Below are 27,490 nucleotides of genomic sequence, written 5' to 3'. Positions count from 1 at the left end.
CCTCCTTCCCTTGCTTCCACCCCTCCTTGGTTTTGTCCATGTGTCCTTTATACTTGTTCCTGAAAACCCTTCCCCTATTATCCCCTCCCACCTCCCCTCTGGTTACTGTCAGATTGTTCTTGATTTCAATGTCCCTGGTTATATTTTGTTTGCTTTTTTCTTTTGTTGATTATGTTCCAGTTAAAGGTGAGATCATGTGGTATTTGCCCCTCACTGCCTGGCTTATTTCACTTAGCATAGTGCTCTCCAGTTCCATCCATGCTATTGAAAAGGGTAGAAGATCCTTCTTCCTGCTGTGTAATATTCTATTATGTAAATGTACCATAGTTTTTTTTGATCCACTCATTTACTGATGGGCACTTAGGTTGCTTCCAGCACTTAGCTATTGTAAATTGTGCTGCTATAAACATTGGGGTGCATAGGTTCTTTTGGATTGGTTTCTCAGGGCTCTTAGGATATAATCCCAGCAGTGGAATTGCTGGTTCAAAAGGCAGTTCCATTTTTAGTTTTCTGAGGAAATTCCATATTGTTTTCCACAGTGGCTGCACCAGTCTTCATTCCCACCAACAGTGTACCCTCTCCAATACTTGTTTATTGATTTGTTTATGATGGCCATTCTAACTGGTGTGAAGTGGTATCTCATTGTGGTTTTAATTTGCATCTCTCTGATGGCTAGTGATGCTGAGTATCTTTATATATGTGTCTTGACCCTCTGTATGTCCTCCTTGGAGAAGTGTCTGTTCAAGACTGTTGCCCATTTTGTAATTGAGTTTTTTGTCTTCCTGGAGAGGAGTTGTGTGAGTTCTTTGTGTATTTTGGAGATCAAATTCTTGTCTGAGGTATCATTGGCAAATATGTTTTCCCATATAGTTGGTTCTCTTTTCATTTTAGGTTTTGTTTTTCAATCTCCACTCTTTATTTTTCTGGAACTTATTTGGGTATAAGGAGTGAGTTAGAATTCATCTTTAGTTTTGGTTATTATTTTCCCCAAATTAGCCAAGTTTTTCTGTAATCTTTCTAAACAATGTATCCTTCCCCCAAATGATATTATAAAATGGTCTTTTCTCTGTAAATTGATATACACATTCTATGTGTTACAAAATAAAATATCATAAAAATCTGGGTGGGAAATTGACAAAAATGATTATTCACCCAGAACAATGAATAGGCAAGAGTTAGCTGTGAGGGATAGCTGACATCAGAACAATTCTCTCTTAGGAAACAACCAAAAAAGTTGCATAAAATACAGAAATGCAGGTGTTCAAATGAATTGACAAAGCAACCACAACATTTAAGACTTGAAAAACCAAAATACTAGATAAAAACAAATTAATCTAAAGTATGTGGATAACAGAAAATAATGAAGATAATAGAGAAATTAATGAAATACAGAGAAAAAGAGTACAACATAGAAAAATCAACAAAGCCAAAGTTGCTTCTTGGAAACACTCACAAAATTGACAACTCCCAAATAAGATTTATCACAAAGAAAACACACAAACTGCCAATAATGGGGTGGAGGGAGGAGATATAAATACAGATACAAAGATATTAAAGATCTTATGAACAACTGTATGCAGTAAATATGAAAATTTAGATGAATGACAAACATAACTTTCTAAGACTAATACAGAAATAAATAGAAAATCTGACTAATGCTATATCTATTGGAATAATTGCAGCTGTAGTTAATTTTTTTCCATAAAGAGAACTCCAAGCCCAGAAATCTTCTAAACATTTAAGGAAAAGAACAGGAATCTGCTTTGTGAAATGTCAGTAACTTTAAAATACAACCTGATAAAGACTAAATAAGAAAGGAGAATTATAAACCAGTCTTTTTCCATACAGACACAAAAGTCCTAAACACAATATTAGAAGATTAAATCCATTTTTAAAAAGTAATAGAAGGAAATGTCATTAATCTGTTAAAGAGTTTCTGTGAATTTAGTGGAGAAATATTGAAAGTTTCCCTTTGGGACTGGGAGTAAGGTAAAGAAGACCCATCAATTTATATCCTGCTCTGTACCATCTAACAAGTGAAAAATGCAAGATGAATAATGATTGGAAAGGAAAAAGCAAACCTATCTTTATTTGTAAACAACATGATTATGAATTATAAGAATTATTAAGTGAATTTAGTAAGGCCCTGAATACAAGCTCAATAAGAAATTAATTGTATATGTGTATCCATCAACAAAAAACTAGAAAAGAAACTTTGAAAAGAGTGCCATTTATAATAGCAACCAAAAACATCAAATATCTAAGAATAAATCTAACAGAAGATATGCACAATGTGTACATGGAAATTATGGACAGAAATTAAAGAAAATAAAAATAGTTATAAGAACATATGAGATTCATGGATTCAAAATTTTAGTAACTGTAAAGATGTGCACTCTATCCAAATTCATCTATACATTTAATGTAATTCCAATTAAAATGTAAGTGGTTGATTTTTGTGCAAATGGACAGACCTATTCCTAAATTCAAATGGCAATGTCAAGAGGCAATAGTGTGTATTTGAAGAACAGCCCTCCAAACCAGTGTAGGCAAAAATGTGAATCAACCAAAACTGCTGACAAGAGTGCAAATCAGTGCTATCACTTTAGAAAACTGTTGGGCACCATGTTCCAGCAATTCAGTGGAAATGCAAACATGTATTCACAGCAGCAAAATTCATCATAGCCCTAAACTGCAAACAACCCAAATGACTACCATTAGTAGAATAAATAAATTATGATATATTCATATAATGAAAAAATAAGCTACTTCTACATACAAAATGAATAATCTCACAAACAGTGCTGAGCAAAAGATGACAAATATGAAATAGTACACACTGTCTGATTCCATTCATTAAAAAACTGATAAACAAGGAAAGCTAACTTGTGATGATGAAGGGCTAACAGGACATAATTGCAATGGGTGTGGAGGTATAGGTAAGATGAGGAACAAGAGTAACTCCTGGGTGCTAGTAATATTCTCTCTTTAAATCCTAAACTATAAACATATGAGTGAAACTCTTTTCTGAGTAATTAAGCATCAGTAAAAACAGTTTTTAGAAAGGCAAAAATAACCAGGAAAATTCTGAAGAAGGTAGAGTATGCGAACAATATATATCTATGAAATGTTACCATGTATTACGGATCTACATTCATTAAAAATAGTGGTATTGGTACAGGACTAGATCATTGAAACAAAGAGCTGGTCCAGAAGCAGACCTAAATGGAAAATCAAAGTTTTATACAATGTGTGTATATGTAAGCCGTTGCTTGCAATTTTGGTCAGTTCAGATGTCAATAAATTAAGTGGCTAAATAGAATTAAAATCCTGACTTATCCGAAGGAAGAAAATATCTGAAACAAATGTTTAATATCATGAGTTGCAATGTAAAATGTATAGGACAAATTCTCATCACATCTAAAAAACCAACAGGAAAAAAAAACCCTGATTTTTTTCATATACTTATTTCCATTTTTAAGGTGAGAAATAGATTAAAATTAAGTGGTGGTACTGGGTAGGGATAACAGATTTTGCTACTGACTGAAAAATGGTCAAAAAGTTGACTACATACCCTTTTGTTTATTATCTCTGTTGAGTTAGAGAAGTGTTTTCTTTTGTTAAACTGGTGAACAGCTATAAAGGAGTTTGTAGCATTTTAAGTGATGGAAGCCACAATTCAAATCAAAAAGTGATTCCTTGGTCTCTTTAATTAAAAACTCCAAGGGTAGATTTTGCTTTGGGAGAGGTTGAACATGGAGTATTAAATGGTATCGTCAGGATAGGACTTCTCTCTCAGATGGTTGTTTCTGGGGATCAGGATGGCTAGCAGCAGCTCCCTTAGCCTGCATTTGACTGAATTGTCATACAGTGAAAAGGTGGGAGTCTTTGTCCCAACACTCCTGCAAAGGCCTCACTGTATTTCTTTGGCTCACAGTGCATCACAGCCATTCTGAATCAAGCATGCTGGCTGGAGAAATGCTTTGGTTTGAGTTGTTTAGTCCCAAATCACATATTTCACATCTGAGCTATAGATGCATCAATCTGGGGGCTGAGAGTGGGGAAGAAGATTAACCTCAAAGGGAAATCAGAGAATGGCCACCAAGAAGAGTTGAATGGATCATAGTTGGAAATAATGCCCCATCTAGACTAAAATACACAGGGGAAGGGGCCCTATGAATTTAACCTTGACGTTCATTTACAAATATGAAAAACTGGATAGCTCTAATGAACTGAATGTTTGTAACCTACCCACCAATTCAGAAGTTGAAGTCCTAACCCCCAAAGTGATGGTATTGGGAGGTGGGACTTTTGGGAGGTGATTAGGCCAAGAGAATGGAGCTCCCATTGATGGAACTAATGCCCTTGTAGGAAGAGACATGAGAGAGATGGTCTCTCTCTCCACCATGTACAGACACAGCAAGCAGGCTACTGTTTGCAAACCAGAAAGAGGGTTCTCACTAGAATCAGATCTGCCTGCACCTTGATCTTAGATTTTCCAACCTCCAGAGCTGTGACAAATAAATGTCTGTGTTTTAAGCCATCCTGTTTATGTTATTTTGTTATGGCAGACTGAGCAGATTAATACAGCCAAATCACTTTGGGAAAAGTAAAGCTTTCATGACATAGAAAAGTATTCCCCATCCTCTATATCTTCCCCACCATGTTCTCAAGTTTTCTGCGGTTATTTGGGTGAGAGAGTTTGTTTAGATGAGCTTTCCTAGAATATGAAATAAGCGCTCAGAATAACTGATGATTGCTGCCTTTGCAGAAATCCTACCTTGCGCCAAAGGAGCTGTGTCTGCTTTAATCCACTCTTTCTATTATTGGTTTTAGATAATGTTTCTGACAAGTTCTGTTTTTCTTTCTGTCAACTGTCAGTAAACAAGTATTGGGCTTTATTTGTAGCACTTAAACACATTACATGAAAATAAAATGAGTTCTTAGAAAGCCAAGAGAAATGCTTCCAGAGACGTTTAGTTCTGAGAATGAAGTTTTAGGAACTTTCAGATGAAAAGTCTGGAATATAAACTAAAATCTTTTCCAAATCTACCTATGTTGTAGGTCCTGGACACATATCCTTTTTGCTTCTAATCTGAAAGTGGGAGAACATTTTTCATGTTGAACTTAAATTGTTTAGTTAATGATCTAAAAATAATTCTAGGGAGCATTTGTCAGCATAGATGTCATTACCCCATGCCTCTGACTGAATTTGACATATCTATTGTGTTCTTGCTGTTTAAACTGATCCCTGGGATTAATCACCTTTTTTTTAACCAGCTAGAAATTGTAGGCATTTAATGGATATCACTACATCAGTCAACTTAATGAGTCTCATTGTCTGAAGTTTAAAATATACTTACTGATCATTCTAATGTTAAACTACAATTGGCATTCATTCTTATTCCAAGTTTCCAAGTTTGCCCTTCCTGCCTGACCAAGGAGAGTATTTAGCTGAAGGGTTTTTTTTCCAGATTCTAGAAACTCAAGTGTGCCTACTAGGTGATATGCAGAAGGATCTAAACATCATTATTGTTGACTACAGTGCACCTTAAGCAATCTTGTAGTTTCAGTTTCTACAACAGAATATCCTGTCATCCCAGTAGGAATTGTTCCATGGAGGATCCATGCTGGTTAAGATAACCCAGGGGTGTCTCTGGCAGCCTTGCAGTTGGAAAGGAGAATGGGAAGTTCACACATGGCTGTGGCATCTGTCACTGGGTAGAGAGCCACAGGAGAGTCAGCTAGCCTGCAAAAGCTAAGTACAAGGCCAAAGGAATTCCTTCCTAGACAGAGAACCATTCAGTCACCAAACATGTTACAGGTTGTTAAGTGGATTCAGACCTGAGTCATAATTAATGATTTTGGTTTCTGTTTTGTTTTCAGTTGTTTGAATTTATGAACTTCTTGGCTGAGAACGTCATCTTCTGTTATATGGGCCTAGCGCTGTTCACATTCCAGAATCACATCTTTAATGCTCTTTTCATACTTGGAGCCTTCGTATCCTTTGAAATATGAACATGGGGTGATGAAAGAGAACAAAGTACTTACTTTTACTGATTATTCTGTTAAATTATTAAAGTAATTCCTTAGGTTTACTACAGGGTGAAATTTAAAGCAGATAAGTAATTTCTCGTTAGGGGCAAAATTTAAGGCAGATAAGTAATTTCTAGTTAGGGGAGAAAAGCATCCTAAGTAATTTCTAGTTAGGGGAGAAAAGCATCCTAAGAAATTCGGAACCTCAATAAATACTTATGGTTCAGTGCAAGAACTTTGGAAAATACTGAGGGAAATAAAAGGAGAGAATTAAAGGAGAGTGGCTTTTTAAAATATTCAAAACATGTTTAAAATGATGAATCATTTACATAAAAATGTCAACCCATTCTTTGTAGAGAAATATAGTAATCTGCATTAGCATGATCAGAAGACAGCCAGGATTATGAAGCTTTAGAAATGTTTTTATTACAAGGTGGTAAAATCTTCTTTCCAATAAGGACTTTGAAAATAGAGTATACAGAGTAAAGACCAAATGAAATTGGCATGATGGATGTGCTTTCAATATCTCAATTATTGTACACATACAAGTTTATTTTAATAAGATAATCCTTTCCTAAGAACAAAATAACAAAACATCTAGACCTCACTTTGAATGCAGATGACTTTTGTAGCTCTAAACCTGGGGTATAGGCATTCCCACTAGGAATGCATATCTGAACAAAAGGATATCGAGGCCCTAGGGATGTTCCCAAGGACGGTCAGCAGCTGCTATCCTCCTTGCCACTTGGAAATGGACAAATGCCTCCTCAGATTGCAGACAGATGCCCTTACAGCCAGGAGAGTTGATCCCTTTGTCAAAGCCCTGTTCTAACCAAGCACCTCCCTGCACTCACCTCCTGTTTTCTCTTCACTGAGTACTCCACCGAACCCTCAAATTTCATTCAAAACTCGGATTTTAGGAGGAAGCTCTTCTTCTGAAATAACTCTACCTGATCTTAGGGCAAATGAAAATAGGTAGATTAGTGATATTCAACATTTTTCATTTCATGGCTCACATAAATTAATTACTAAAATTCTGCAGCACACCAAAAGGCCTATATGAATATTTTCTGCTGATCTGACAAAAATATAGGTATCATTTTGAATCCTGCATACCAGACAACTATCGTTGTGTTGGCTGTTGTCATTTTTTTTTTATTTGACAATCTAAGGGAAAAGAGGTCAGTGTCCCTTACTTAGCAGTCAGGTATTGCATGTTTTAAAATTTCTGGCAGCCAATTGGTTGAAAATCGCTGAGGTAGACTACCAGGGAAGGAGTCCAAGACTACAAAAGGAGAGCAATGACTACCACCAATATTTTCATAAATTGTAACCTTTAAAGTTCGGATTTAGTAAAATGTCTCTTAAAGCATTAGTTGTATTATACACTTAGATAGGCAATTCCTCCAAAATTAAATTCACGAAAAAAAGTAAAATAAAATAAATGAAGCTTGCTAGACACAGGGAGTATAAACTGATGTGAGATGGTAATCAGGAGCCAAAGTGCATTTATCCTTTCTAAAGCAGTGCTTGAGAAGATAATGCCACAGCCTCTGCATGCTCTCTGCCTCCCATTTTGCAGCAGAATTGGACATTGAGTTAGTTATCAGCAAAGGAAATGTGATGAGAAAATGTGCAGTGATTGAAATGGTGTTGTGTTAACAATTGTAAGCCAAATATATATTCAAAGAAATGCAGAGTTCTCTATTATTTCTGGAAAGGAATTTGCATTGAAAGATGAATTTTGGAAGCAAGTTGCACATGCATGTATGCATGTTTATCCCTGTTTTCTGGTTCATAATATAAAGAAAGCGAAGAACATAAAATGTAAAGGTCCAGGGCTCACACATTCAGTGCATGTTTTCCTCAATGTGTCACTGTACTTATCCACAGCTAGCAATTTTTGTTGCCAGAGCCTGCAACATATATCCCCTCTCCTTCCTCCTGAATCTGGGCCGAAAGCACAAGGTCCCCTGGAACTTCCAGCACATGATGATGTTTTCAGGTATGTGAGCTATATTTGACATCATTGCTACTGTTCTCTCACTCCTTCATTATATGGAAAACTATGAGGAGACATAAAGACCTTCTGGGGAAGCATAACTCCTATCTGCCTCATTGTACCCAGTACCATGCTGATACTCAATAAGTTCTGAGCAACAGTGGGATTTTTCTCTCTAGAAAAAAAAAAGGAAAGGAAAGGAAATCTTGTTGAGACAGCTTCAAGATACAGCATCTGCCAGCAATTGGCCAAGAATAGGTATCAGACTTTTTCCTGACCTATTTCAGAGCAATTTTTATATTGCGGAATTTGCATGATCATTTTGTAAATTGTTTACTTGAAGGTGAGTAATTTGTCTGTAAATGATGCCATCCTTGTTCAATGTTAAGGTTCTTTCTCCCTAGAATCCCTGTCTCTTCCCTATGCCAAGCTCCAGGAACTTCTCATGGTTCATACAAAAGCGAATCATATCTAACTATGCTCAGTTATTCGTTGAGAAAACAGGTATTAATTGCACATGCACCCAGTGGCAAGAGCTGTTCCAGGCACTGGTGGATAAACTGACAAATTCTGCTCTCAAGAAGCTTATGTGCTGCTTGCTCCAACCATACCTGGAGGCTCCCTTTTCCAAAAGAAAATATACCAAATGTATTCACTGACCCTGAACTACTCTGGGGATTGTGGTTTCTTTTTATTCAATCAGTTTTCCTACCATTAGTCTTTCCTGTTTGGAAACCTTTCCCCTTACATGCCTTCTAGGTGCATATGCACCCACATTACACTCACAGGCAGTTCATTGGAAAACATGCAAGAGTAAAACAAACAATAACTTCTCTCAGAATAGAGCAAATAAAATTTCAGGTATCCAGGAGGATGTGGACAAAGTTTCTGAAACTATCATTGATTGAATATTTGCTTTTTGCTACTCACTATAGATCAATCCTATAAAGTAGATATTAACCCATTTTTTAGATGGAGGAACTGAAGTTCAGGACCTCAAAGAGGTTAAGTAACTTAACCAAGGACAAAAGCATCCCTAAGCTCAGGTCTGTGGGACACCACTTTAAACACAACAAAGTGTTTCAAAAAACCTACATTTTTAGAAGTAGTACTAGGAATAAAAGGCTTGTTTCACTTTTAGTTTTATTCTAGCCTGTTCCACACAGTAAAGGGTAGCAGCTCCCAGATTGAAAATGAGTTATTTAATAAAGTACAGGCAAATGGAGATCCAGAGTTAAAAATTACTGCCTTGGCAGGGTTGCTCAGTCAGTTGGAGCATCGCCCCATGCACTGAAAGGTTGCTGGTTCAATCCCCGGTTGTGGTGTGTACATGAGGCAACGGATTGATGTTTCTCTTGTTGATGTTTCTCTCTTTCTCTTCCCCCTTTCACCTCTCCCCCTTCTCTCTCTCTCCAACCCTTTCTCTCTCTCTCTCCCTCTATCCTTCTCTCTCCATCTTCCTCTCTTTCTAAAATCAATAAGCATATCCTTAGGTGACGGGTTTTCTCTAAATTACCTTCTATAGGCACCTGACAGTGCTCACCTACATTTACAGACATGCTAGAGTGCAAGAGAGAATCATAAAGAAGATAAGCTGGACTGAGAGGTGACATTTCACTTAGAGCAACAATGAACTTTGACTTATAATGAACAATGAACAATGACTTATATTACAGGAAATCAAAAGGCAAATATGGTCACTTAATAGGAAGTCAGCACTGAGTTGCATTTTTTGCAAAGCATTTCTAGGAATTGGGAAGTACCTTATTTTGTTGCATATAATGCTCTTCCATGTATAATACACATCCTTATTTTCCCTCAAAAATTTGGGCAAAAAGTGCACATTATACATGGCAAAATACAGTATTTTTCCTTCTTTCTCATCAAAACATCAGTAAGTAGCTGTGTTCTGGAGAATATTGGCTTATTTTTAAAAGTTATATATAGTATTTTAAACAATACTTTATTTTACAAAAAATATTTTGATGAAAGTAAGGTTTTAGATAGCTATATTGGGACATGAAATGTCTGCCCAAATGGCTACCTGGCTTGATTGTTTCTCTAGGGTTTGGCATCTATGTTTGTTTAGCCACAGAAGTGGGGCACTGCACTAAAAACTGAGGCCAGCAATACAGTGTGTAGAACCAGGGGATGTGAGGAAGCCCAGAATTTGGTGGTATCTTTCTAAAGCAGGAGTCAGCAAACTATGGCTATGCTGATTCTAGTCTATGCTGATTTTGTAAGTAAAGTTGAAACAGAGCTGGACCCGTTTTTTAAAACAAGTGTTTGTAGTTGTTTTTACACTACAAAGTCAGTGTTGAGTTGTTGCACCAGAAACCACATGGTCCACAAAACCTAAAATATTTACTATCTGGCCCTGTTCTGAAGCATCTCCACCCTCTGGAAAGAAAAGGATAGCCATCCCATTAGTGGGATCGACATTCTTGGTTTAATTTATTGGAATGCCAACCAGCTACTTCTGTCTTAAAAAACAAAACAAAACAAAACATCATGCCCGTATTTCAAGACACCTATATGCATATGTCTATAATGTCCAGAGAATGATACCCTTTGTCTTCCACATTGAACATCTGTGTCTTCTGCCATTCATTGGGTCACTTATTGTTAGTGGTTTAGCAGTTTAACCTCAAGGGCCAGTGTCCTCTCAGCCCAAAATGAGCTGTGTTTATACATTTGACTCGTTTGTTGTTTTATACACCTACCTTTCACTTTGAAATGCTTCTGAACAACAAAGAGATTGGGTTACTTCATATTTCTAGTGCTGTTTCTATTATAAGTTAATAATATTGATGATATTTCCTTATATTATGGAAAGAACATTGAATTTTCTACTAAAAACTGTTGTCCTTTTTAGCTTTAAAATGTGAAGATGTTATATGGTTATGTAATGGAATCAGATGTTCACCTCACAAGTCACTCTATACCTTTCTGAGACCTTTCTCAGAAAGGTGAGCAATGTTTGAGACTTATAGCCAAGGCAAAATAGTAGAGGCATATTGGTCTTTTTTGCAGATTAAGGAGGCAGGGGAGAATATTGGGTATCTTGCTGACAATCTCAAGACCAATTAGAGATGAAATTGAGACTTGAACCAAAGTTTCTTGGCTTTGAATTAAGAGCCTCTCATCTACTCGACACCACTTTAGATTTACCCTCAAGGTCATGAGAACAAAAGTTAAATCAAAACCATGTCCTTCCTAACCCAGGCCAATCCCAGCATGCCTAACATATTCCTCATGCAAACCTAACCCCCATCTAATTCAAAACAAGCCAACACATGGGCAACATCCTCTCTAGCCATTGATTCTGGTTCTACACTGCACTCGCTGACCCCCACCAGAATGTAGGAAGTATAAGTGAGAGTTCAGCACATGCAGGGCAATGCATTTCCTCAAAGGAGAATGCTCCAGACACAGCTTTGATTTTTGCCATGAACTCTGATATGCTATACCTCATTTAAGACCTAGAGTTTTAAATGTATTTGCCAGGATATAAAGAAGGTAAAAGGTCAACTTAAGGTAACCAAACTAGAGGAGGAGGTAAAGAAGCAAATCAAATAACACACCATCTAGTGTGTTTTGGGTGTGTGAGAACAACCCCTGCTGAAACTAAAAGAAAAAGCCCGACTCTTAAAGAATGTGTGTTTTATGATATAGTCTAATATTCTTAATTATGCTTGGAGTGGTCTTGATTATCCAATTAGAAGGGTGACTTTAGAAGTCCTGTGGTGGAATCTAGATGTCCATGCTTCACTAATAAATTTAGATGGAACCTTCCTGTACAAAGCCCCAAACACTTTCACAGTCCTTTGGAGAAGTTAAACAATGACGCTCCATCTGAAATGACAGTGTGAATTTATTTACACACTTATTCATTCACAGTCATCCAGCTACTTGTTCAGCAGACCTTCGTTGACACCACGTCTTGAGTAGGCATTTGGTGAACAAAGACAAAGACGGGGGCCTTTGCCTCAATAGGCTTGTGCCTAACAGAGAGAACTTAGCTTCAGCCCATGCTCCATTCTTAGGATGGTGTACCACAGGTGGTTCAAAGGCCAGTCAGAGAAGAACCGGAACTTTCTGTCTTAGTTAATTAGTCCTACCATTTGATAATCCCTTTTCCATTTCTTTGCTCTCACCAAATGTGCATCCTTTGGCACTGGGCAGAAGAGCTCGCCATTCCTTCACAGCAGAAGATTCATTTGTAACGTTAACAAAGCTTAAGTTTCAGCCTCCCTTGTTTAAGCAGGCTTCTTCCAGGATCCTGAGAGGACCTCGGGGCCCTAGCAGTGTGTACTGTGGTATAGAGAGTTTTTGTAAAAGATATTTTTTGTATTGTTTTTCTTTAATAATGCCCCCAAAATGTGTAAGTTTCTTAGGCCCCACAAAATCTGATTCAGACCAGTCTCCAAATCTGGATAAGCCTGAAGATGAAAGTTACAAAGGAATCCAGCTGCTTGTTACTCACCTCCTGGCAGTGAGTGGGGCCTTCAGTAGCACTGAAACAAGGGCCTGGAGCTCTGTCAATGGCTCTGGGGCAGCAATGTTTTTTAGCAAAGCTCACATTGTTCATGATGTTCCCATTGCCACCACTACCACCCTCCACCCCCGCCTCTACCTTTTTCCTCTAGAGTAAATTAAACTGAGTGGAGCAACTGTCAGGGCCCAGATTGAATTTCTCACTTAGCCAAGACCCTACCTAATTCATGTTGTAATCTGCACCCACACAAAGCTTGGAAACGGAAAATGAGCAACATTGTCAAGGTCAGGAGTAGTTGTCTCTATCTTTTCTGTCTTGAGAAGCTGTTAATGCAAATTCTGTTTTTGGTAGCTAGGTTGCAGTCAAAGTCAACTGGGGAATATTACCCTGAAACATTTTTAAGAGTTTCTTTAGAATCAAGGCCAGGAGTTTGAAACTGCTCTGCTGTGTCATGTGACACCAACACGAAAGAATTAAGAGGATGCTGAGCTCTCCTTGAAACTGTTTCCATTGCTCCTAGGCACAGCCCTAGCTAAAGCCAGGAGTGTACTGCCTTGCCCCAGCTCTCAGCTCCTTTGAAACCAAAGAGGCAGAGCTATGTGGTTTAAATTAAAGGAGGATGAGCTTCACACATATTAGCTTTCCTATTGATGTGGTGCCTAGTACAAAGATTAAGCTCTTGTTTTAATTCAAATCCATGTGCTACAATTTTAATTTAATTTAAAGCTAAATAAGAACCAGGAGTTGCTGAAAGGAAGGGAAATGTCAAGCCCAATTGAGCCCTGGCAGCCTTCCTGAAACCTCTGTGGCTTGCACACTGTGGCCTATGGGGCTACAGAACCTCTGCCCAAAGCTGCTGTGCTGACCTGGGCCAAGGGAGGCACAGAAGCACCCAGGCAGGTGGGAGGATCCTGGCAGTGTGTCAGAGAGCATGCTCCTCCAATGGGTCCATTTCTATTGCACTTTGAAGAGACATTGAAACCCTAATGTGTCCTATCATATAAAGTAGGAAGGATTTTAATAAGGGAAATGTGACTGCAATGGACAAGAGTAATATAAAACCTCATCTATGAGCTCACACAGCACCAGGTCCCCAGACTTAGCTGCTCACATTGTCTGTTGGCCATTTGCTCATCCCCCAGTGCACATTGACAAAGAGCTGCCAGCACCAACAGATTAAGCAAAAGATATGGAAGAGAAACTGTAAATTAAGAAAAACTTTTCATTATCAATCATTTTCCCCCTCAGTGGTGAAAGACCACCATTATTATTCAATTGGGGGACACCAGTGTACTACAGAAGGACAGCTTAAGACAACTGTCAGTGCATACTTTCTCAGTGTCTTTTTGGTGAGCCACGGTCATAGCCAAGTGGAGACTGTGACCCATAGTGGCTATACCCAGCTCATTATCAATTCAATGAAGAGGAAAGGATGCACACAATTCATGGAGCTGAAGAGTCAATGCTATTGTTTCCACAGTGCCGAGGCAGTCTCAGAGTCTATGTCTGACTCCTCGAGCTAATGGAACTTTAGTAAGCCAGCAAGACTGTCTCACAGCAATTACCAGCCACCGCTTAAAAGGGACACTTTCATGTGTTCTCTTGATACCCCAAAGTGTGGTCCAGCATCTTTGGCATCCCTAGGGAGCTTCTTAGAAATACTGAATCCAAATCTGCCTTTTAATGAGGTCCCCAGGTAATTCACGTGCATGTGAAAGTTTGAGAAACATCCCAGAACATAATCACAGTTTGCGGCTTCTGTTCTGAGCTTCTCTCTTCAAATCATTTCTCATGCCTCACTCCTGGATGCCAGTCTTTGCCTCTTATTCTTTCATTTGCCATCTGATAAACATAGAAATGTTTAGCCAGTTTTTAAAATTTCTTCCAGTTCCTTAAGCATGCTGAGTTCTTTCCTCCTATTCACTTAAGTTCTCCCTCTGCCCATAACCCTTTCCATACCACCAATCTTCACTCTTTCATTTAGCTAATTCCTTTCATTCTTTAGATTCAGCTTAGACATCACTTCCTATAGAAAGTCTTGGTAAGTCCTCAAGTCTGGACTGGTTCCCTCTCATCTGTTTCTATAGACCCAATACTTCTCCCCTCCTAGCACCTACTACATTCTACCATGATTTTTGGTTTGTCTGCGTATATACCCCTCTAGACTGGGACCTTTGTGAGGCCATTGCTTATTCATTTGGTTCACTCTTCACCTCAACAGACAGCACACTATAACTTTCAAAACACAAAAGATTTTGTTTGTTGACTTTTGTCCTTAAAATTATTTATTGCTGAGCTGTGGCAAGCCTCATCTGAGAGCTGCTGCCAATTCTGGACCTGAGAGTTCCCAGGGCTAATAGAACAAGAATGGTCAAGAACAAATAGCTTTCCACAAACACCTGGTTGGTGAATAGGCAAATGAATGAACAAACTACAACATTGTCTACCCAACTAAAATTGCACATTTCACTAAAATGTCACTGAAGCAATAATAATTTTAAGAACAAATTATCAACAAATAATGTTTTTTAAAATGAAAGAAATCATATGTTCTCCATGCTCACTTCTGGCTAAAAACCCCTTCCCTGAGTGTTGATAATAGTAAGCATTGTTAACACGTTTTCAAGCATTGTGTTAAGATCCCAGAATATATTTTTAAATCTTTGCTTGCTTTGTATTGAGACAATGTGTTTGTTTTCCAGTTAAAAACCTGAGATGTTACTTAAAACACAGGAACTTTTACATGAGCCAAGTGATTTGAATCAGGCTAGATCTAACTTCAGCTTAAGAGAAAGGTATTTTTACATGTATATACAAGAGTGATCTGAGATTCTGGGCCATCTAAGCAACAGGACTCTTTCTTTGCTTTTGTCTTCTCTTGCTCATGCTTGCAGAGAGAGGCAGCCTGAAGGACTACCTCATGCTGTATGCCGCACTGGATTCCCCTCTGCAGCCCCTCCCCCAGAGTCTAGTGTCTCCCGCCCTTGGGTGCTATATGCCCTTCCTGTTCTGGACATAGCCCATGTAATTAATTAGGCCACTATCTCTTCCCAAGTAGTACAAGGCCACTAACCAGTTAATTGACACATGCCCAGAATTTTTTTGCCATTACAGATGAACTTCTACCAAGCCCCCGTCACTCTCACATGGCACCCACTGTGGCTTAGGGCAGGCATTAATGAGCAAACTGGCCAAATGGAGGTGTTCTGAGGTCTTCACATGGAACAGTGCTACCCAGCTAATGCTGGAAATGAGCCATGAAAACGTTTTAAATGGTGTGTCAAGCAGTCCCAGAAAAAGTCATCTTGACTGATGAATCACCACAGGCAGCATTGCTGTGACAAAGTAGACAAGCATAGCTGGCCCATAGGAATTGCATATCACATTCAGCCCTTACAGTTTCAAATACTAAGTTTATGTGATTGTGATAAATTCAGAACATCCAAGAACTAGCAGAGAACTGTGGCCAGCCCCATAGAGTTCTTTATCCTATTATTAGGTCAAAACATTATCATTCTTCACTTAGCTCCAAAATAAATTTACAATGAAAATTATTAGCACTTGCATTTTTAAGCAGCAAATCAGATTCTGCTATTTGGCAGACACAATATTTTCTAAGTAGAAACTGCTGTTTTGGTGCAGTGCAGTGGGCTCAGGCTTTGAAGCAGGCCCAGCCACAGGGAGTTAAAAAGCAAGAATAATAATACTTACCTTAGATGGTCAGCATTGGAAACCAGATTAGAAAATACCAGTTCTGTCCAAAAGATATCCAGCCATGGAATATGAAAAATAGAGATGTTTTTGAAGAAGGTACAAGAAACATTGTACATAGGACAATGACACTTCAGTCCCCTTCAAAGTAGGCACCTTGGGACCTCACACAGTTCTCTCAGTCACCATCAGCTGCCCCATGGTATTTTTCTGAATCTCATTGACAGCCTTAAATCTCTTCCCTTTCAAAGGTGATTTTAGTTTTGGGAAAAGCCAGAAGTTGCAAGGTGCCAAATCTGAGCTATAAGTGGCTAAATCACCTGGGTGATTTGATATTTCACCAAAAAGCTCTACACAAGATGTGATACACGAGCAGGCACATTGTCATGATGAAGCTGCCAATCACCAGTTTCCCAGAGCTATGGCCTTTTGAATCATCTGAATAGCTTCCACAGAGGAATGTTCAAACTTAACACAAAGTTTGATACAGTTTTGTTGCTCTTCTCGCTCAGTCATTTTGAATGTGACAGCCACACAGTACACATGCTCACTCAACAGTATCTACCACCCCCACTGACTAGTACAGTGAAGTCTTCATTGTTCATGCATGTGCATTCTAGTTCACTCTCCTTGGATGCCACGTTACATCAATGTCACACAAACTGTTCTCGTTTTATTAACAATGGCTAGACTATTCCAGCCGGACCTCATATATACAAAATGCCTGGCACAGGGCCTGCCTCCTAAGAAACACTCAACAAATATGAGTTTCCATCACTTTCTTTAACCATCACAAATGAGGCAGTCATTAGTGCTTCACAGAGACATGATTCATATAAACTCACAAACGCTCTTGGGGAAACATCCTATCATAGACTGAGGTTTTCATTCCAAAGAAGGTTTGACTATTAAATTGTCAAATCATTGCTGATGTGCTAGTGATGCACCTGTGAAAGATGAGACCCATGGCTCTCCCTTCCTTCCCTTAAAGGACAGTTGTTGATAGTCTACCTGTAGTTCCAGCAGTGACTTAATCATGACACTAACACATGAATCAAAATGTGGTAACTCAAAGTACCAGTTTTTGTGAGGAGGATATATTGTAGCCTGCTCTGGAACAAATTGACATGTGCAAAATGTCACTATCTACTTAGACATTTATTGAGTGTAAGGAAGTGGTAAGATCTTGTACAACTTGCCATCCCACATGGTAAGAGACTGGAACCAATGAGTGCTCACCAGTCCTTGAATCCAAAAGCCTGTCACCTCTCCCTATGTTTCAAAGATAAGGTCCTATAAGGATACAGGAAAATAAATGATTTTATCATTTAATTCAGGAACTTCCTGTGTACATTTTGGTTTTTCAGGATGTTCACAGCATCACAATTATCTGATTGATGTTTTGAACCAATTAACTTGTCTGCTCATTGAGGCAAACAAATGGACTGCATAATTTTTTTTTCATTTTCTGCTTGTATTTGCTTACTAATTGCTTGTCTTGGCATTATGCAGACATAACTTTAGAAAACTACCTACACATGCAAACCAAGTTGAAAAAATTTAGACTGTTTATGCCAGGTACAAACCCCTAACCCTGCCCTGTGGCTAGAGTTCAAAAATAAATCAATAAGTTTGACTCAAGTAAGTGATAAACACAAACGAGCAAAAAGCAGTTTTACATTTAAAAATGCCCTGTACTAAATTTCCACAGTATCACTAAGTAACTTAGAAATTTTTGGCATTAACTCTGATGTATTGGGGAGGTTCAAGTGCTGTTTATTTGTGCAAATGAGTCCTTCACAGACAGATTCCACCACCCAAACTCACACTGACCCTTCCTGGAAGCATCTTCCCAAAGCACCAAGAACTTTTAGAGGCGCTGGTTCTGCATGAGTACAGAAGGAGATACTAGGATAGGTGTCCTGTCTGTGAATGACAGCCTTCCCTTCCCCTTCTAGGATCCTTGGTTCCATTCACCACCCACTTCCTTAGTGCCTGAAAAATGTCACCAGACTTTCCTGGAGCTGTTTTAATGTCTACAAATAAACATAAAAGCATGCATGTTAACAAGTGTTTTAACACATGTCCAAGGATCCTGTGCTATCCTTCACCAGATTTCTGCTTTCCAGTTGTTTTTAATTATTTTCTTCCTGGCAGGAAGTTCATCTTGGCTGTGTGAGGAAATGGGAGTTTTGACTAGAGAGTGAAGCACCTACCATTTTAGATTAAGGTGGCCTGGGCTGGGGGTAGGTTGAGGGGCAACATAATGTCAGTGATATGGGGGAAAGGGAAAGACAGGGTGAAAACAAAGGGAGAGACAGAAGGGGAGAGAGTTGTGGCTGGGGAGCAAAAGGCAAAACATCTACATCAGCCCTACCTGGGTGTCTCAGTTGGTTGCAGCATTATCCCATACACAGAAAGGTCGCAGGTTTTATTCTCAGTCAGGGCACGTATCTAGGATGTGGGTTTTATCCCCAGTCAAGGCATGTACGAGGGCAACAAATCGATGTTTCTCACATTAATGTTTCTGTCTCTCTCGCTCTTGCTCTCTCTTCCCTTCTACTCTCTCTAAAATCAATAAAAACATATCTTTGGATGAGGATTTTAAAAACAAAACATCTATTTCAAAATGTTTCCTCAGCTTGATCTTCTCCTTTTAAGGAGAAAATTTTCTTCTTTGCATCTTTCCTAAAAACTCAAATTCTTAAGATAACCATGACTCTTCTATCTGTTATGAGTTACATATTCAATAGCAGGGATAAAACTCAAGTTTAATAACTAGTCATACCATTTACTATGTAACCCTTGACAACTCCACGTGTTCCAACTCCATTTTCTACCTTTTAAAAAATACCCTGTAATTCTACAGGGACATGTAAGGAGAGAAATGTAGAGAGTCTCAGACTAGGCTAAACTGCTGGAACACACAAACTCCCAGTAGTCAGTGGTTGAGCCACGGTAGTAAATGCTCAAAGGCCAGGGATGATATCAATGTGGGAGTGAGAGGAAAAATGCCTCATCCCCAGATAGTGCTTCAGATAGCATCAGGCTCCTTCCATTTTGTAGCATCATAATCCCCTAACCCAAGGATTCTAAGAGTGCTATCCCTGGACCAAAAGCCTTACCAGAAATGTCAGCTCTCAGTTCTTGACTTTGGCAAAGAAGGAATTCAGAGCCAAGAACTCTAGCACAAGGGAAAGTTTAGTTAGCATGCAAAGAGAAGCTACACTTGAAGAGAAGATTCTAGCATGCTGCTCAGAGAGTTGCCCCGGCTTTTTAGAAAGAAAGTCACAGAGGCAGAAGTGAGTCAGCTGGGCTGCATGGACTCAAGACACAAGTTATTGGGGCAAAATAAGGGCCCTTGGGGACAGCTTAGCCCAGGACAAGCTACTGCCCCTACTGCTCCCCTGGTTGCAAGTCTCACAGGGACCCTTAGAGCTTAGGAGAAAGAAAGATACACACCTGAAGAAAGACATTGTGGGCATGCCCTAGAGAGACAGTGTGCTTTGAGACCTTTGTCATAAGGGATTTTATCTGTTTTTCTAAAAGCAGAAATTTTAGGGGAGGTCTGGGGGAAGGATCTCAACAGAACATTCATTAGCTTTCCAGGTGGGTACTTTGTATGCTGATGCATCAAAATGAACCTATAGGTCATTCTCTGGTCAGTTTCACCTACAAAGAATGTCACCCAGGAGGGACCAGGACCAAGGCATGTCTGCCCCAGCATGGTCTGGAATGTGTATAAATTGCTTAGCAGTTTGTTCAGCTCTCTGTCTCAGTTTCCCCATTCCACCTTGCCAAATAAGTTTTCTAGCTTTTTGCTATCCTGCCCCAAGAGTATCAGCACCACCTGGGAACTTGCTAGAAATGCGAATTTTCAGGCCTCACCCAGACCCACTCAATTAGACACTGGGAGGTGGATTCTAGCAATCAGAGGTTTAACAAGTCCTCCTGGTGATTCCGATATAGTGAAAGTGTGAGAACCACTGCTATAGGGACTCATTGTGATGGTGGACTGAGAAAGAGAAACTGGGGCAGGAGCAGCTGCTTTTGACCCAGTAATAACATGCATCACTTACTGGTAAGAATCAGCCGCCGTCTTCTCCAGCCAGTCTTCTCAGCGGGCCTCCTCTTTCTTACTCCAGACCTCGTGGCACGCTCTTACTCCAAACCACGTGGCTCTCCCCTTACATACCAGACCTCGTGACAGACCCCCTTGTCTTTCAGCCTGCCCTCATTTAAAGGCTCAGCCCAGAACTTCCTGCATGACCTCATATCCAGCTACTTCTATGATGCATGAGCATCCACCATTTTTCCAGTTCCCCAGTATCTTTTACCTTACTTCAGCTGCTGTCTTTAGTCAGGGCAAGAGTTGCCAGTGACACAGGGGCATGGGGTAGGCATCTGCCTCCTCTGGCTGTGTCAGGAATCACTATATGCTCTTAAAGTTATATACACCTTTCACTCTGGGCAGCAGCCCTCTTCCCTTGGCATGGCTATTAACTTGCTATTGTTATCCAAAGTATCTTAAACACCTTGTTATCCATTTCCCCTTCCTCCAGTCAAAGGTTGTGGAGGATACACTGTTATTTTCAGGGGACCCCCGCCACTCTGCACACCATTCAGCTTAATAGAGAAATCAGTGGCTCAGCTGAGCTCTGAAGATCAGTTGAAATTAGGTGAAGTGTAGGTGAGGGTTATAGAAGAAAGAACTAGAGAAAATTTGGGTAAGAGAAAATAATTCAGGTATAGAAAATCATGTATGCAAAGACCTCTTTTTTATTTTTGATTGTTTATGATAATACAGTTGTCCCACTTTTTGCCCTTTCACCTCCCTCTACCAAGCCCACCTCCCACTTCCATAATTAGTTCCCTTATTGTTGTCCATGTCCAATGTTCTTTGACTAATCCTTTTACCTTCTTTCAATCAGTCCACTCCTCCTCCTCCCTATTTACAGCTCTCAGTCTTCTCCATGAATCATGGTGTAAAGACCTCTTTAACCCACCAATGATTTCCGTACCTTAAACTACACATTTGTCAACAATAGTCATGATTTCGCCCCTCATGAAGTGTAGCAACTTTATCTTTTTCCTCATTAGACTAAATACACAAAGCAGACTCCACACCTCTAATGCACCTTACCACAATCTACCAGTTAATAGAGTCATATTTGTAGGATCATGAGTCCAAAATAGAGGTCATTATTCCCCAATTCTCATCCCCGCCTCCCCCTACACCATTTTGTCTACTGAACAGCACATAGTGAGTGTTCAGTAACTAGTTTTTAACTATTGCTTTGCACCTTCAATAAAAAATCAGTTATATTGCTTTGAGTTAAATGTAACTGAATCTGGCATTCACCATTCAGAACACATTTGCAAATGTGTAGCAGATTGTTTCACTTTTGCTCTTTAAAGATAAACAGGAAAATGCAGCAGGGGTTCTTGCTAGAAAGCTTCATTGGTTCATATACTCTGATACTCTTCTATTGTTATGAGTAGAACATCAACATAATTTACATAAGGATTCCTTAGAGGCCAATTTTAAATGAAGCCACATTTAACTGCAGGTAATTCTTTTATTCCCCCAACGTGATGCTAATTTTCCAACTAACTATGTAAAATATGTAAAATCTCTGAAAAGTAAACCCATCTAAAATGAAATGCAATAGTTTATCAACTCCCAAAAGTAAAGAAAACAAGGAGAAAAAGAAAGGTAAAATCAAAGGGCCAAAGTACCCATAAATTGAATCAAAACACAAGTCTGACAATGAGTTCTGGATTTCCTGGTATTCTAAACAAAATGTTGTGGGGTCTTTGGAAAGAGTGATTTGCTAAAAGAAACCAAGCAAATGGTAATTTTTCATTTGTGGTATCTCTCTGGTTGCCTAAGTAACTTATTTTAGTCCTAAAGCCCTCTGGTAAGAACATAGGCATAAGTGGGCACAAAACCTCTTCAGAGCGGGTAATCAAAACATACTGCTATACACAGAATTTTGTCCCCCCAAATTCGTATGTTGAAGCCCTAATCCCCAAGCAATGGAATTTGGTGATGGGGCCTTTGGGAGCTTTTGAGAGTGGGGCCCATATGATAGGACTGTTGCCTTTATAAGAAGAGACACTGCAGAGCTTGCTCTCGCACAGCAAGAATACGGCCTTCTGCCAGCCAGGAGGAGAGCTTTTACCAGAACCTGACCATGTTGGCACCCTGGTCTTGGTCATCCCAGCTTCCAAAACTGAGCAATAAATCTCAGTTATTGAAGCTACACAGTCTATGGTATTTTGTTATGGGTACCTAAGATACACATGTACTAAATGAAGCAATGAATAGCCATTGATTTGACAATTGCCTGGTCTCCAAATGGGCGATAAATAACTTTGGAATCAAAAAAGATGAGTGGGAAAGAGGCCATAGTTCTTATCTGGAGTTCTAAATGAGCTTTACTCTGTGTACTTAGAATCTCACTCCAGTGCTCATTCCATGTGCTACATGTGACCAGGGCTCCAGACAGATGGTCTCTTCTTCTGAAACACTCTGTTTCTGTGGGTTTTTTAGTTGGTCATTATATGGAGAAGCAGCCTCTTGTCAACATCTTGAGTTTGGCCCTAATTAGCAATAGTTCTCAACCTGTCACAAGTACAAGGCAGTGACTGAACTTTTTCTTTTTTTAGAGACCTCTACACTGCATCTTATAAATATAGAGAATTATATGTATATTTTATGTGATATATATATATATATATGCTAGAAGTGAGAATAACAGGTGTCATTTGAGTATATTTTAAACCAAGAACTACTGATGTATAGATAATTTAGATATAAAACATAGTTATGCCTGTTTAACATAGTAGAACTACATTATTAAACATATTTAGGAAGATAAATGATGGTGTTTTTTCTTGTCCTGTATATCTAAGATTAAAGAGTTTACAATAAACATGATATGGTAAGTTTTAACTTTTATTCTAATCTCTATTCTTTTCCTTCTCATAAAAATTCAAAGTACACAGACACACTTATAAATATTCAATAAATAGACTTTCAACACTTAATACTTCTCATACTCACCAACTAATTTGGGGTAGTGATCCTTTATGGACATTCTAGCGATCTGAGCTTGAGGAAAAGAGAAAATGAAAAGATCACCATCTATCTCCAGTCTTGTACTGTGATTAAACACTGCTAGGATCTTTACCTAGACATATAAAGTCTCTTCTCAGATAAAGAAGTCTGTTGTAAGACTATTTTCCTGAGTTTTCATCCCCTAATGACACCATTTGTATTTCTCAAACAGAACATTAATAAACTGTTCCCCAGTATCAAGGGTTATTAATATTCCCCTCTCTTGTCTTCAGCCGGGTCTGAATACATGAGTATCTCCCATGGGGGACTTTTCTTCTTGAGTGCAGCCATCTCAAGTGTTCAGAATTTCTGATGTATAAGAACTTTTTTATTAATATCTACTTCAAATGTTATCTTCCTTATCTTCAGGCCATTATCTTGTCTACAGGGAGATTTAGAATAATTTCCTCCCTCCATTACATTTTCTCCCTTGAAGGTATTTTATAATTGATGTGCATGTTGTTCTCTCTTTCTGAGGCCTTCTTGTTTCAGGCAAAATATATTAAATGTCTCCAGTCTAGTCCTCTGGATCTCATGTCATGCCACTTGTCTCTTGTATAACCTCAGCATGGATAAAATAAAGGAGCATTAATTCTAAGTTGGCATCCCAGGGATAAAAACCAGGCTAGTTATAGTTTTCCACCTCCTACTATGTGTCCAGTTTCTAATTTTTTAAAATGAATGAATAAAGATTTAGAAATTTAGAAATCTAGATGATACAGTAAATATTATAAAAGTAGACCACTAAAATTTTACATATGTGATTTAAACATTTCTATAAAAATAACCCAATCACTATGTCTTTGACTTATACTTGCTGTCATCAAAAATGTTCATGTGTCCTGTTACCTGATATAACAGGGCTCATAAATGTCTTACAATTCTTATGTTACCCAAGAGAGACTTTGCATTTTAATACTTTACTTTGCTACTTGTGTTTTTATTTACTTTTCTTTAGAGTCTACATCTCTGTTTTTATGAATATTACCATACTTTCATTTGAAATTTTGGCATAAAAATTTAATTAGTGTATTGTTATTAAAAGAACAAAAATAAAACAGAAAAAAAGCAGGTTTTAATAGGTTAGTTTAGATTGTGGACTTTGTAAAAGTATTTACTCAGGCTAGAATAATTCTTCAATGTTATTTATTTATTAAGTTTCACAGGTCCATACATTTTTTTAATGGTCATCTGACACATTTGACTTTTTAAAAGCAAATGTGCCCAGAAAGATTTTTTTAGATGTAGACATCATTATTCTAAGCTTTTATGGAGAGGCAAAAGAATTAGAATAGTTAAAATAATTTTTTTAAATGAAGTGTGTCACTCTATTCAATGCCTATTATATGTCTACAGCAACAAGACAGTGTACTGTTAGAAGAACAGACACACAAATCAATGGGACAGAGCAGAGAACCTGGAAACAGAGCCCCACAAATACACCCCACTGATTTTTTGACAGAGGCGCAGAAGCTATTCAATGGAGCAATTAAATATCTTTAGGTGAAACAATGAAGCTCAACCTTATAGAAAAATTAATTTAAAATGATCATGGACTTAAATGTAAAATGTAAAGCTATACACCTTTTTGGAAAAAAAGATTTAAAAACATAGAGGAAAAACTTTAGTACCTAGACCTAATTAAAAGTTCTTAGACTTGATTTTAAACACATGAAATAAAAGCAAAAATTAAGATCATGGTTCATCAATAAAAAGCTACAAAGTGGGAGGAAATATTTACAAGCTATATATCATCAAAGGAATATATCTAGAATATTTAAAGAACTCTCAAAATTTAACAATCAAAAAATACAACAATCCAATTGCAAAATGAGGTAAAGACATGAAGAGACATTTCACCAAAGAGGGTATAAAGATAACAAAAGCACATTTAAAAATGTTTAACATTGGCCCTGGCTGGTGTAGCTTAGTGGATTGAGCACTGGCCTGTGAACCAAAGGGTAGCCTGTTCAATTCCTAGTCAGGGCACGTGCCTTGGTTTCAGGCCAGGTCCCCTGTGGTAGCGTGTAAGAGGAAACCACACATCGATGTTTCTTTCCCTCTCTTTCTCTTTCCCTGCCCCTCTGTCTAAAAATAAATAAGTACAATCTTTTAAAAAATGTTCAACATCATTAGTCATTAGGAAAGCACAAAGGAAAAACCACAATAAGCTATTACCATACATACACCTATCAGAGTGACTAAAATTTTTAAAAAGTAGTGACAACACTGAATGCTGGTGAGGATGCAGAGAAATTGGATGACATATATTGCTAGAGGGAATGTTAAATGAATGGTACAACCACTTTGGAAAACAGTTCAGTGATTTCTATTAAAAATATACAAATACCATAAGTCTATGTGCAATTTTGGAAATTTATCTCAGAAAAATGAAAATTTTATATTTACCCACACTCCAGCCTTATTTGTAATAGCCCAAAACTGGAACAACCCAGATGTCCTCCAATAGGTGGATGGTTAGACAGACTGAAACTTCCATACCATGGAATACCCTCAGTAATAAAAAGGAACAAACTGTTGATATATTTGGCAACCTGGATGAATATTCAGAGAGTTATGCTGGGTGAAAAAATGTCAATTCCAATTTCATCTATGTAACATTCTTGAAATGGCAACATTATAGAAATAAAAAATTGATTATTGGTTTTCCAGAAGTTAAAGAGGGAGTTTGGCCCTGGCTAATGTGGCTCAGTGGATTGAGCACTGGCCTACAAACCCAAGGGCTGCCAGTTCAATTCCCAGTCACGGCACATGCCTGGGTTGCAGTCCAGGTCCCCAGTAGGGGGCATGGGAAAGGCAACCACACATTGATGCTTCTCTCCCTCTCTTTCTCCCTCCCTTCCCCTCTGTCTAAAAATAAATAAATAACATCTTTAAAAAATATTTGTTAAAGAAAGGGAGTTTGGAAGAGGGTGTGTGAAGGAGGCAAGTGGACATGGTTATAAAAGGAGGACATGAGGGGTTTTCGTGCTGAAGGGAATGTACTAGATCTTTCCTGTATCAGAGTCAAAATCCTGGGTGTGATATTGTGCTAGAGTTTGCAAGGTGTTATCAGTGGGGGGAAAGAGCACACAGTAAGTCTCTGTTATTTCTTACAACTGTCTGTGAATCTACCATTATTTTAAAATAAAAGTTTAATTAAAATAAGTGATTGTGTTTGTTAGCAAATTATAAAGATAAATAGGTAAATTCAATTAAATGTGAGAATGAGGCTTATGAAGATGTTTATTTCCTCTTTTTCTTTGGTTTTCCCTCAAAGGTCTACGAGGAGCCATCGCATTTGCCTTAGCTATTCGGGACACAGAATCTCAGCCCAAACAGATGATGTTCACTACCACCTTGCTGCTTGTGTTCTTCACAGTCTGGGTGTTTGGAGGAGGGACGACCCCCATGCTGACTTGGCTTCAGATCAGGTGAGTGGCCCTGCTGAACTGAGGAAATCCTGAGGAAGCATGGCTGCGCTGTTCTAGTTCTGATGTCACCTACTTGGTCAAAAGTACAATGGCAGGTTCTGCCACTTCATTTCCCTGGGGAAAAGCTGACTGTCAGTCACAGGTGAAACTATGACCTATCACCAACTGAACTGACTTTTCAAGGAGTCCTAGAAATCTCAGGGTGATGTCTGTTCACAGTCCATCCCTACAAGTAAATTATCTGTGATTTCTGCTATTCAACACTATTTACTGAGTACATTGTGATATGATGCAAAGTCTAGTAAGACACAGTTCTCATTCTCAAGATCCTCACACTCTAGTAGGATTTATTCAGAAAGAGCAGTAATACCAAGGACAAAGTGAATCTGTTTTGTTTTTAATTCCTTACAGCACTTAATGTAGAACTAGGGACATGAGACGTGCTCAAACATACTTGATTAGTGAGCCATATGTTTAGCCAGAGGGATGCTATAGACACAAAATAGACAATTTCTCAGAGGAAAGGGGAGTTAAGGAATCAGTAAGAGGCCTTACAATTACCATTGTCTGAAAGATGATTGCTATAAACCTGAAGTATCAGTACAGTGGACAATTTGACAAAAATGGAAAGTCTGTGACAATTGCAAACATAGGTAAATCTATTTTTAATGCTATCTTTATTTAAG

General features: G+C 38.5%; 1 protein-coding gene across 1 annotated transcript in view; it reads left to right on the top strand.

Moving 5' to 3' along the window:
- SLC9A9 (solute carrier family 9 member A9) overlaps positions 1-27,490 on the top strand; it is a 528,656-nt gene that overhangs the window by 312,454 nt on the left and 188,712 nt on the right. Inside the window, exons 10-12 of the mRNA XM_045851938.1 lie at positions 5,887-6,000; positions 7,930-8,041; positions 26,651-26,804. Of these exons, the coding sequence (XP_045707894.1) occupies positions 5,887-6,000; positions 7,930-8,041; positions 26,651-26,804 (380 nt within the window). The remainder of the gene's footprint in view (positions 1-5,886; positions 6,001-7,929; positions 8,042-26,650; positions 26,805-27,490) is intronic.

Source organism: Phyllostomus hastatus, unplaced genomic scaffold (genome assembly GCF_019186645.2).
Source record: "Phyllostomus hastatus isolate PE091 unplaced genomic scaffold, TTU_PhHast_1.1 phas_contig_86, whole genome shotgun sequence".
Taxonomy (NCBI): Eukaryota; Metazoa; Chordata; class Mammalia; order Chiroptera; family Phyllostomidae; genus Phyllostomus; species Phyllostomus hastatus.
Note: the sequence above shows the minus strand (reverse complement) of the source record. Positions and strands in the feature narration are given on the sequence as shown.